At 34.0% G+C, this 12,119-nt stretch overlaps 1 protein-coding gene and 2 long non-coding RNA genes across 3 annotated transcripts; 1 reads left to right on the top strand and 2 right to left on the bottom strand.

The window, feature by feature from the left end:
- Window positions 1–206: 206 nt before the first annotated feature.
- On the top strand, window positions 207–1,201 carry LOC133038056 (uncharacterized). Its single transcript, XR_009688014.1, has 2 exons — window positions 207–671; window positions 929–1,201. It is a non-coding gene; the product is annotated as an uncharacterized LOC133038056 (long non-coding RNA).
- Window positions 1,202–1,677: 476 nt separating this feature from the next.
- Window positions 1,678–3,382, bottom strand: LOC115716971 (ribulose bisphosphate carboxylase small subunit, chloroplastic-like). Its single transcript, XM_030645899.2, has 3 exons — window positions 2,964–3,382; window positions 2,239–2,373; window positions 1,678–2,148 (listed from the first exon to the last, which is right to left on the bottom strand). Exons 1-3 carry the CDS (start codon window positions 3,147–3,149, stop codon window positions 1,921–1,923), a joined length of 549 nt encoding a protein of 182 aa, XP_030501759.2. The 5' UTR covers window positions 3,150–3,382; the 3' UTR covers window positions 1,678–1,920.
- A 4,853-nt stretch (window positions 3,383–8,235) lies between these two features.
- LOC133037797 (uncharacterized) lies at window positions 8,236–9,064 on the bottom strand. The gene is made up of 3 exons (XR_009687792.1): window positions 8,709–9,064; window positions 8,396–8,560; window positions 8,236–8,308 (listed from the first exon to the last, which is right to left on the bottom strand). It is a non-coding gene; the product is annotated as an uncharacterized LOC133037797 (long non-coding RNA).
- Window positions 9,065–12,119: the final 3,055 nt, after the last annotated feature.

Here is a 12,119-nt window from a genome sequence, read left to right as displayed (position 1 = left end):
TAAAGTTAAAATCCAAAAATCTCATTAAAATGATCAATAACCAATTTAGTAAACTTAGAAAACGACACGTATTAATTAATTGCGCATACAATAAAAATGGTATATTTAAAAACTATTTAGTCGGCCCAAAAGGTAAAAGCAACCCAAAAAAAAAACCCTAAATGTCAAACCTAAGTAATTTTCCATCTAATTATAATATCACTTAGGGCAGCCATTATTTTGTCTAAAAAACTTCAAATTATGAAATTTTCTTCTCCTCTCTTCTTACGGAAGAAGCTAGAATTTTTATGGTTGAGTAATTTTATTATGGTCGATGGTGGTGATGGTGGCGCCGTTAGTGTTCGATGGTGGAGAATGTTTGGCCATTCACACTAAATCTCACAAGTATATACTTTGTATGGTTCTATGTTTTTTATATATTTTTCTTTTGTTACATAGAAACCATTTTTTTATAGGAAATCAATTGATACTACTTCAAAGATTGAAGGAAAGGCATAGAGAAGGGCAGAGGAAGAAGACTCCTCTTTACCCATCGATTTTCTTCAAAAGCCGATTCTTTCCGCTTTAAAAAAACGATTGAAGGGAATGGCATAGAGAAAGGGAGGGGAAGCAGAGCAAAAGGACTGATCTTATCATAGTCCAATAATGAAAATGATCAAAGATAATCCCAGGTTTGTAGTTCTGTTACCTTATATATATAATGTATATATAAATCAAATATATAGTATACATATATAAAATAAAATTTCTATCAATCTCCTTCTTTCAATCTGCTATTAAATTTATTAAGTTTTGTCTATAAATTTATTGCTATTAAATTTACAATAATGAAGCGTCAAAAAATACCTTTACAGATCGCAGTGAGAATGTCTATAAATTTATTGCTATTAAATTTAAATAATGAAGCATCAAAAAAATACCTTTACAGATCGCAGTGAGAACTTTGCAGATTTTATCAGATTATAAGGCTTCAACAATGAGTGGAAATTAATTTGGAAGGCGGCACCACACAAAGTTTTTGTTTTGTTTAACTATTGCAAAAATGTTTAATTTTTCATATATAACATGTGTAAATGAATGGGTGCTTCTGTGAATAGGTATCCTTCGAATAATTATGTTGTTTTGTATAATTGTTGTAAATGGTTTCTTTTCAGTTGTGTATGAATAAATGTCTGTTAAAGTTAACTTGTTTTTGAGTATATTCTGTTAAATAGATAACAAACTGTTAAAAGGACACAACAAAAACCGTTACATAGCCATTTTATATATAAGGTAAGATATATTTTAATGCTTTTCAATTTTTTTAATGAACTCAATTTTTTAAAAAGCTAATAACTTATCATTGATTATTTCTATGTCAATTTTCAAAATTTATTCTCAATTCTATTATTGTTTTTTAGCAAAAAAATAAAAATTCATTATTGCTATATATTATTTTTTTTAAACCTTTTATATTTTTTTTTATAATTTTTTATTGTATTGCAATCAATAACAATTTTTATAAATTAATTGGAATTTTGTAGTGTTTTGTAAAATATATAACCGTATGATAATATTTAAAAATATTATTTATAAATTGTATATTTTTTTATAGGGGCCCAACTTTTAAAATTAGAAGAGGACTTCCCAAATATTTAGGACGGTTACAAATATATTTATTAAATGACGAATTATAAATTTGAACTCCAACATTATTCTCTTTATTATATAAAATAATTCATTCACATTGATAATACAAAAAAGAAAAAAAGATATTAAGTATAAAGATAATGAAGAACTTAATTAACACAAACATGCATTAATACAAGTCTTTTGATAACAAAACAAACCGAAACAAAAACAAATTGAAATGAAAGTAACGGAATGTGGATGGATATGGTCACATAATTAATTAAGAATTAACTCAATTAATTAAGTTAATTATTGTGGGGGCTTGTAAGCAATGAAACTGATGCACTGGACTTGGCGAACGTTGTCGAATCCAATGATACGAACGTGTGCATCTGGGTACTCCTTACTGGCTTCCTCAACCTCTTTAAGCACTTGTGTTGCGTCTGTGCAACCATACATAGGCAACTTCCACATTGTCCAGTAACGTCCATCGTAGTACCCTGGGGACCTGTTGTGCTCACGGTACACGAAAGCCTCCTATATATATATACATACAATAACACATTTATTATTATAATTATTATTAATTAATTCACATAATTAGTAATATAATTAATAATTACTTACACCAACTTCAAATTCCAAACAGGGAATCCAGTTGTTCTTGAGAAGGTATTCAATTTCCTTTAACAATTGCTCAGTAGTCAAAGGTGGAAGGTATGAAAGTGTCTCGAACTTCTTCAAGTTTCTTGGTGGCCATACCTATATTTATACAACATTTTATTAATCAATTCACCCAAATTTAGAGACAGATTAAAAATTTTTACAATTGTAACGCTTATAATTTTAGTGTAATTGTATGTGTAACAGTCTTTATCAACAATTTTTTTTTTTTTATCTTTTAAAATACATTATAAAAACATTTATTGATTTTTCAATACATTACACCATATAAGGAATAATTTTCTATTTTTAAATAATAATAATAATAAAAATAAAAAAAAATAGTTTTAGGTCAATTTAGTCACATTTAGCTAAAATTTGGCTCACTTTCTATAAATGAAAGATCCAAAAATCTTACAATTATAACGCTTATAGTTTTAGTGTAATATATGTGACAGTCTTTATCAACAATTTTTTTTCTTTATTTTTTAAAATACATTACTAATTTTTTTTTCAATACATCACACCATATATGGAGTAATTTTCTATTTTTAAATAATAATAATAATAATAATAATAATAATAATAATAATAATAATAAAATAGTTTTAGGTTAATTTAATCACATTTAGCTAAAATTTGGCTCACATTCTATAAATGAAAGTCAATTAACTAAGGTAAAGTAGTACCTTCATGCATTGAACTCTTCCACCATTGCTGGCCAAAGTTGTGATATCATTGTTGGATTTTTGAGTCACTGGGAATGCAGCACTTGACTTGAGCCCAGAGAAAGGAGCCACCATGCTGGCTTGTACCGGTGTGGAGCGGCCGACCGAGGCGACGGTGGCGGCGGAAGATACAATTGAGGAAGCCATTTATATTGTACCCTTTGCTTAACTACTTTACTATGTAAATAAGAGAATATAGATTTGTTTTGCTATGCTCTAATAAGCTTTGTTCCTCCTTTATTTATAGACCAACTACTCCTGTTTTGCCCTTCTTTTCAATCCAACAGCTTTGATTTTGTGTTCTAAAAGGATGGGTGTCTTTTGACCGTTGGATCATGTTTAGTGCCAAATTCGAATCTTATTGACCACACACATATACGTACTGCAAAAAAAATAGCCGTCTTATGCTTCATTGGTATTGACACGTGGCATTCTCTAGTGTAATCTTATCTCACAGCCTAAGTAGTTGAGTTTGCATGAAGGGTTTTGAGTGAATATCCAATCCAAGCAATTGTATTTTTCTGATATGATTTTAATTGTGACTTGTGAATTAACCTATATCATTGATAATTTCCACGTCATTTTTTAATTTATCAGCTTAATTTCCACCTTGCATATATGTCTACTTGCTATATGTAAATTATATATATATATTTTTTATTGCTTAATATTAACACATATAAATATTTGTATTCTTTCATAGACAGTTAAATATGTCTTTGTCAATTAGAGACCATGGAATTTCATGAGTTATTACAACCATAGGTTTTGTACATGCGCCAAAAAAAGTAGTAAAATATCATATTAATTTTAGAGAAAATTAGCTCAGTATACACATTTTTTAAATTATTTACTTTCTAACCACTGAGAGTCTCTTCTTCTATTTTTTTTTTTCAAACCCTCTTACTCAATTGTTTATTAACACTATTTGACTTGCTTTTCTATTTATTTACATTTTATTTTTTCACAATAAAATAACATTTACATGTCTCTCTCATTTTCTTAATTTTAATTTTATTTTATTTTTTAAAAACTTTATAAAGTTTTTCTGACTTCATTAGTAATTATTTGAGTTCAAAAATTATACTAATTATAATTTACTTTTAGAGATAATTATTTTGATATGCAAAAAATATATTTCTTCGCCAACACCAATAGATGACCGAAATAAAAATAACTTTGTTGGTTTTTTTTCTTTTCCAATTTAATTAATCAAATTTTAAAATCAACAAGAGTATATATGCCAATCAATTTTAATAGGTTACTAAAATAAATTTGTTATTCATATAGTATTCTAAATACACCTGAAAAAGTACTTCAGGGTATATAACATTTTAATTTCTTTTCTATTCACTTTTTTTAAAAAATAAGCAATCAAACTTTAACATAAAAAAAAAATCTAATATACCAATTTTAATAACGTAAAATGTTTGAAATTAAAAGTAACTTTATAGTTTGTTAACGAAAAAGAATTAGCAAATAACTTAAACAAAATATAATATATGTCAACTAATTTTATAAATTACTAAAAATTATTTGTAAATTTATTTTAAAGCTACCATATGGTATGTACGTACTTTTTTTTTTTTTTTTGAAAGCAAAAGCAAACTTTATTAGCCAGCAAATTCAGCTACCAAATAAGGTAGCATATCAGTTGGGACATCCCCCAAACTGAAACTACGATCAGGATATAAAATGGAAGCTCTTGCGAGACAATGAGCTACCATATTAGCTGACCGCTTAATAAAACAAATTGAGACATTTTTCAACTCTTGAAGAATACATTTACATTCTGAAATAACAATACCAAATAACGAAATCATCTTCACTTGACTCCGAAGTGCTTGCACTACCGTAAGGCAATCAGTTTCAACAAAAGCCTGTTGCCTTGGTCTTCTCTTCAACCAACTTAGCGCTTCTCGAACTCTCATTGCTTCCACAAGAGCTGGATCTAACGTTTCCTGAAACATCCTTGTGAAACCATCGATGAAGAGTCCCTTGGCATCCCTGACCACTACTCCCACACTCGCCCGATTCCCATCTTCAAACAAAGCTGCATCCACATTAATCTTGACACTATTCTCAGGTGGACAAGACCATTGCTCAGCACCATCACCCGCCTGGAAACCAGGCCATGATATCTCGGTTTGAGATTTCTGAGCATTTCTCCATTGGTCAAGATAGTTCCTTGCCGACACAACAATATCTGAAGCACCCACTCTTTTCCGTTTCCATACCAGCTCATTTCTGGCATTCCATATCGCCCAACAAAGAGTAGCAACCATCGCTTTCATCTCAACCTCAAGTTTCTCAAAAAGAAGAGCCATCCAGGATAAAAAGTTATGATTGACAGGTACCTGAGTTCCTATCCATACTCTGTCCCAGCAAAGATGCACATGATGGCAAGTAAACAAGCAGTGAAGGATAGTCTCCTCCTCAAGTTCACACACAGGACACAATGCGCTAACTGCCACTCGCTTAGTAAGCAATTGACACATAGTTGGGAGGCACTGCGTACCTGCACGCCAAATCAAATTCTTGACCTTTGGTGGAATGCGTAATGCCCATAAGTGTTTCCAAAAAGTGGAGAAGTTATCTTCATAGACTAGCCCCTTGCTCTGTTGGATAAGGCTATACGCGCTCTTAACAGTGTAAAGACCTGAATTCTCCATATGCCAAAAATATTGATCGGGATACGGGGACACTTGTAAAGGAATTTTTGTGATCAGACTGATATCCCTATCCCTAAACATGTCCTGCAAAATCTCCAAATCCCAACATCTATCATTCGGACACATGAGGCTACAAACTTTAACCCCTTCCAAGCCTGGATGAGATGAAAGAACATACGGATTATCAGCATCAGGCAACCACGGATCCCCCAAAACAGAGATTGAGCCGCCGTCTCCCACTTGCCATCCTTATACCTTTCCGAACAAGATCTTGAGCTTCCCAAATACTCCTCCAAACAAAACTTGGGTTGTTTCCTAATTGTGCTGTAAGAAAACTCTCATTTGGGAAGTAACGAGCTTTGTAAACTCGTGCCACCAAAGAGTTTGGCCTAGAAAGTAGACGCCAGCCCTGCTTTCCAAGGAGAGCAAGATTGAAGTCCCGTAATTTACGAAAGCCCATGCCACCCACTGATTTATGCTTACACATACGATCCCACGACATCCAATTAATCCCCTTGGTGCCCCCCGAGGATGTTTTCCACCAAAAATTCGCCATCTGACACTCAATGTCTTTACCAATCTCCGCCGGTAACAGAAAAACACTCATTGCATAATTCGGTAAAGATTGAGCCACCGTCTTTATGAGAATCTCCTTTCCGACACGAGAAAGGATCTTAGCTTCCCATCCTTGAAGTCTTTTCCTTACTCGATCTTTGAGATAGCCCAAAACTGCAGACTTATTTCTCCCCAGTGTACTAGGCAGGCCCAAATAGAGACTATTTTCATCCGCTTGTGTCATATGCATTAATGTCATATCTCTGCCTGATGTCTGTGACACTGTAAAATATTGAGGATTTGTTCAAATTCACTTTCTGTCCCGAAGCCATCTCAAATTTGTGAAGCAACTCTTGAATTTTCAACGCCTCCGCAACAGTAGCTTTACAGTAGAGGTAGCTATCATCTGCAAAGAGCATATGAGAGATCCTTGGAGCGCCATTAGCCACCTTACACCCATGTACCCAGTCCCGATCTTCATACTTCCGAATAAGCGCAGAAAGTCCTTCAGCACAAAGGATAAAAATATATGGTGATAACGGATCCCCCTGACAAATTCCCCTACTTGGTACAATAGGGCCAATATTGCCACGTCCTCCATGAGTAACCTTGTAGCAAGCAGAAGTGACACAATTTAAGATTAAGTTCACCCAAAATTGACCGAAGCCAAGTTTAGCAAGCATCGCTCTCAAAAAGCCCCACTCAATTCTGTCATAAGCCTTACTCATGTCCAATTTCAGAGCCATGTACCATTCTTTTCCTTTTCTTTTCCGCTTTAAATAATGAAGCACTTCGAAGGAGACCATGATGTTATCAGAAATAAGACGACCCGGAATAAACGCACTTTGAGTATCTGCCACAATTTCATCCATAAAAGGTTTCATTCGGTTTGCCATGACTTTGGTGATCACTTTATACAGAACATTACATAGCGCAATAGGCCTTAAGTCAACCATTCTTTCGAGCCTTTTCTTCTTTGGAATAAGAACTATATTAGCGTCACAACAACCCGGTGGAAAAACTCCTGTACTGAAATATTGTTGAACAAGGCTGACCACATCATTGCAAACAATTCCCCAACATTTTTGATAAAACGCGGGGGTCATCCCATCTGGACCAGGGCTCTTATCAGGATGCATATCAAAAACTGCTCGCTTCACTTCCTCTGCAGAGACATTCCGAGTCAACTCCTCATTCATTTGGCTAGTAACCCGTGACTGAATGCAATCAATCACCTCAGTACAAGCACTACCATCAGTAGCAAACAAATTCGAAAAATAGTCAACAATCACATTTTCCAATCCATGATCCCATTCTACCCAATCGCCATTGTCATTTTTCAGCTTAACAATGCGGTTGTGACTTCGTCTGTTACTTGCCGCTCTATGGAAGTACTTACTGTTCTGATCCCCATCCTTGAGCCAAAATTGTTTAGCCCTTTGTTTCCAAAAGGGAAATTTGCGGCAAAAGTCCCCAAAAAGTTCACGTTGATACAGATTAGTCCCCAAGGTCCGAAAATAGCGGCAATAGTCCTCAAGGTCACACTTTTTATTTGTCCGTCGATACCCAGTTTGACAGCCTCGTTAAGTACTGGCAAGAATGCCACGTGTTGAAGTATTATTGGTCCAAATTTTAATTTTAATTAAAAATAAAAAAAATAATTAAAAAATAAATAAATAAAAAGTTTAATATTATTTTTATTTTGTTATTTAAAATTAATTTCTTTTTCTTTTTCTTTTTTTTCTTTTTTCTTTTTCCTTTTTCTTTTTTTTTTCTTTTTCTTTCTTTTCTTCTTCATCTTCTTCGTCTTCTTCTCCTTCTTCTCACTGCCATCACCATCAACCCCCAACCTTAACCCCAAACCAGTTGCACCACCACCTTCAAATAATTTCCAATGCATTAATAAATTTCTATTGCACAAATAAAAAATCCCAAAACCCCAAAAATAATTTAAATCAAAAAAACAAATCAAAACCCCAAATCCTCAATCAAAAACCCCAAATCCATTGCTTCGACGTGATTTGTGAAGATAACTAATCATATCACTTAAGAACCCTTCTACCTTTTACGTAGAGGACGCTGAGAAAGGGAAAGAAAAAAAAAAGTTGACAACAGATTAGCAAATAACCTTTGCAACCACAAAATGTTTTTGAGTTTATGACATACTCTTTGTCCATGATCAGCTGGTGCTGGTTGTTGAAATCTGTTAGAGTTAGACATTCTCTCTGGATTCGGAATGAGATCTGGACTACCGTGCTTATAGAATGCCTGCAGCGCTCGACCAACAAATGGGCGGACTATATTCACCTCCATTGCAGACAAATTCTTGATCTGCAATTACATGACAATGGAACCTTAGGATACATATATAACAGAAGCAATATAGTGAAGGAATAATTGGAAATGAAAACATTGGAAAAGGAATTGCAAATTTCTCTCCCTCGTAAACAAGAAGCATTCCAAGAGTAAATCCACATACCCAGAATATCAATGCAGAATGAGATAATCATATTACTGAAACTATGTAGGGGTGGATTTGCATAGCTACTTAATCACCATCATTAATTCACATATAAGCTAGACTATTCATATCACTACAAACAATTTAGGATTTGGGGTTTTGATTTGTTTTTTTGATTTAAATTATTTTTGGGGTTTTGGGATTTTTTATTTGTGCAATAGAAATTTATTAATGCATTGGAAATTATTTGAAGGTGGTGGTGCAGCTGGTTTGGGGTTAAGGTTGGGGGTTGATGGTGATGGCAGTGAGAAGAAGGAGAAGAAGACGAAGAAGATGAAGAAGAAAAGAAAGAAAAAGAAAAAAAAAAGAAAAAAGAAAAAAGAAAAAAAGAAAAAGAAAAAGAAATTAATTTTAAATAAGAAAATAAAAATAATATTAAACTTTTTATTTATTTATTTTTTAATTATTTTTTTTATTTTTAATTAAAATTAAAATTTGGACCAATAATACTTCAACACGTGGCATTCTTGCCAGTACTTAACGAGGCTGTCAAACTGGGTATCGACGGACAAATAAAAAGTGTGACCTTGAGGACTATTGCCGCTATTTTCGGACCTTGGGGACTAATCTGTATCAACGTGAACTTTTTGGGGACTTTTGCCGCAAATTTCCCTTTCCAAAAAGCCTCTTTCTGATCTAAGATTTCAAAAAGTTGCTTTTTCACTTCAGTATACCTGTTGACAGACAGGGAGTCTCTCTTGTTCTTTAACAGCTTCAACTCCTTTTTGCATTTATTTATTCTAGCTTTGAAATTATCAGTAACATCTTTTCCCCATATTGTTAAAGCAGAAGCACAAGAATTAATATTTGAAAAAACATCCATATGTCCACTCTCATTCCAGCAACTCTTAACAATTTCATAGCAAACGGGTTCCTTCAACCACACATTCTCAAATCTAAACCTTTTATTAGAACTAGGAATAGAATTGCATTCAATCTCAAGAAAAATTGGGCAATGATCGGAGGTGGAAGTTTCCAGATTAATTAATCTAGTTTGGGGAAAGAAATCATACCAATTATTAGAGACCAAAGCCCTATCCAGTCGGCTTTCCACCTAATGTTGGGTTCCCCTGCCTCTCTCCCAGGTGTAACGGTGGCCTTGGAGCTCAACATCAACCAAATTGCAGCTCTGAACCGCCTGTTGGAATCCTTCCAGTAACCACCAAGGGTAACTACGTCCACCACGCTGATCACTGAAGTTCAGGAGATTATTCATGTCTCCGATCATACACCAAGATTGCACCGATTGAGTCACCAGAGAACGCATAAGCGTCCACGTTTCACGACGCAAATTTCGGTTCGGCTCTCCATACAGTCCGGTGAGCCTCCATTGAAGTCGGTCATCTATCGTTACTTCAACATCAATGTGATGTTGGGAGTAACCAAGAATACGGGCCTCCTCTCTATTTTTCCAACACATAATCAAATCCCACTCAAGCCTTGGGCCTCCACAACAAAAACTCCTTCAAAGCCCAATAACCGGCCCACATTATTTGCACGATTTTTATCAATTTCACATAAAAATAACAAATTGGGTTTCTTTTGAGAAAGTAGCTCTTTTAGGAATTGAATAGCTTGTTGGTTCCCAAGCCCCCGGCAATTCCAGCTTAGAACATTCATAACTCCTTGCGGACCTGGATACCAGAACCCGCACCAAATGAGTTTTTTGGACCCTCCAAAACAGTTGTGTTGGCATTTTGAATATCTATCGGCCCATTAGCTTCCTTTAGAAAAGTCTTTCTTCTTTTATTTTCTAAAATCATCAACTCATCCTCCTCATTAACTTCCTGTTGACCGAGACTATTACATGAATAAATATCCATATTGCCATCTTTATTAGTTTCCATATTCACCACTACAGACTCGGGATTGATTCCTACCATTACTCCTAAATTAGCAATATGCTTCCCTGTTATAACCCCTTTCAATCCCTGATTTTCCTCCATTGATTGCTCCCTGTCATCACTACCTTGTCCCCTGAAGCTTCCACTGCCATGTCAACTGGAGTTGCCCACGCTGCTTGATAGCCCATAACGAAGCCATTTTGCACCGATGGTATGTTGACGACGACGTCGTGGGTCAGCCTTCATCTCAAGATCATAGTTCTTCTTAATCAAGTGCTGTGGTGTGGTAAAGTTTACATCAGAGAACTTCTCCGAGTGCCCCAAAATTCCACAAATAAAGCAAAAAGTGGAAAGGTCTTCATATTTAAAATATGCATAACATTCAAGCCCATTCTTCAACTGTAGCTTTTTCTTGCGTTTTAATGGCCGATCTACTTGAACCGAAACTCTTACTCTGAAATAATCCCTCCATAAGCCCATAAAATTATTTTTATCCGATTCAACGTAAGAGCCAACAAAATTTCCTAACTGTCTCACCACAGTCTCAGATTTAAACCCAGCTGTTAAGCTATGGATCTGAACCCAGAAATCCAGCTTCTTTATTACCACCATTCTTGGATCATCACCTTCTTTAAGCCTTGTAAAAACCAGAGGGACCCTATCAAAAGTCCAGGGGCTTCCTTCAATCACTCTCTCTACATCAAACTCATGAAAAAACTGGAAAAGATAAAGATTTGGATCCAACTCTTTCACACTTAATCCCCTGCCCGGCCTCTAAAGGGACGCCATCTTGTGTTGCATTGCCATGAAATCCAGAGATCTATCTGTTAATAATCGGCCGACTAAGCACCAGCGTGCATCGAACTCAGGCATCTCTTGATCACCATTGTCAAACAATAGGCCTTCATCTTCATCATCCTCAATCGAGATACTGGCATAACCTCTCCTCACCTCTTCAGCCATAATAGCACGTAATCACAACAAACAAAACTCTGACCGCAAACAAACAAATAAGAACTTTTGGAGACTAAATCAAAACATAAAACACCATGTCAATAGACAGGACATAAAAACGTTTAGCTATTTTATAAATTACTAAAAATTATTTGTAAATTTATTTTAAAGCTACCATATGGTATGTACGTACTTTATATAAGCTTATTTTATAGAATTATTTTCAATAAATATCTAAAAACAATTAATTTGTGAAGAAACTAAATGATATCTTAAATATTATACAATGATTATAGTACAAAGAAAAAAAATTATACTTATATATTTCTTATATACTAATTAATTATTTGGTAGTTTTTTTATATTTTATTGTAACTCATTAATTATATTGGAAGGTAATGTGAAAGTTGCTATAAAGAAATTAAAAAATAAATAACGTAAATTATCTTGATCAATAACATTATATAACTTAAAAATAAAACTATAGTTTAAAAATTAATCAAATAGGTAACAAAAACACATATGGGATAATATAACCTTAAAATGGAGCTTATTAAAAATTTAAAACAAA

Source organism: Cannabis sativa, chromosome 5 (assembly GCF_029168945.1).
Source record: "Cannabis sativa cultivar Pink pepper isolate KNU-18-1 chromosome 5, ASM2916894v1, whole genome shotgun sequence".
NCBI classification, from domain to species: domain Eukaryota; kingdom Viridiplantae; phylum Streptophyta; class Magnoliopsida; order Rosales; family Cannabaceae; genus Cannabis; species Cannabis sativa.
This window is presented reverse-complemented; position numbering and strand designations above follow the sequence as displayed.

What these genes read in the sequence shown, in the direction of transcription:
- LOC115716971 (XM_030645899.2), bottom strand. Translation starts at nt 3,149, where the DNA reads ATGGCTTCCTCAATTGTATCTTCCGCCGCCACCGTCGCCTCGGTCGGC. An exon ending in GAAGAGTTCAATGCATGAAG is followed by an intron (nt 2,374 to 2,963) that starts GTACTACTTTAC and finishes GTATAAATATAG; the next exon opens with GTATGGCCACCAAGAAACTT. An exon ending in GTTTGGAATTTGAAGTTGGT is followed by an intron (nt 2,149 to 2,238) that starts GTAAGTAATTAT and finishes ATATATATATAG; the next exon opens with GAGGCTTTCGTGTACCGTGA.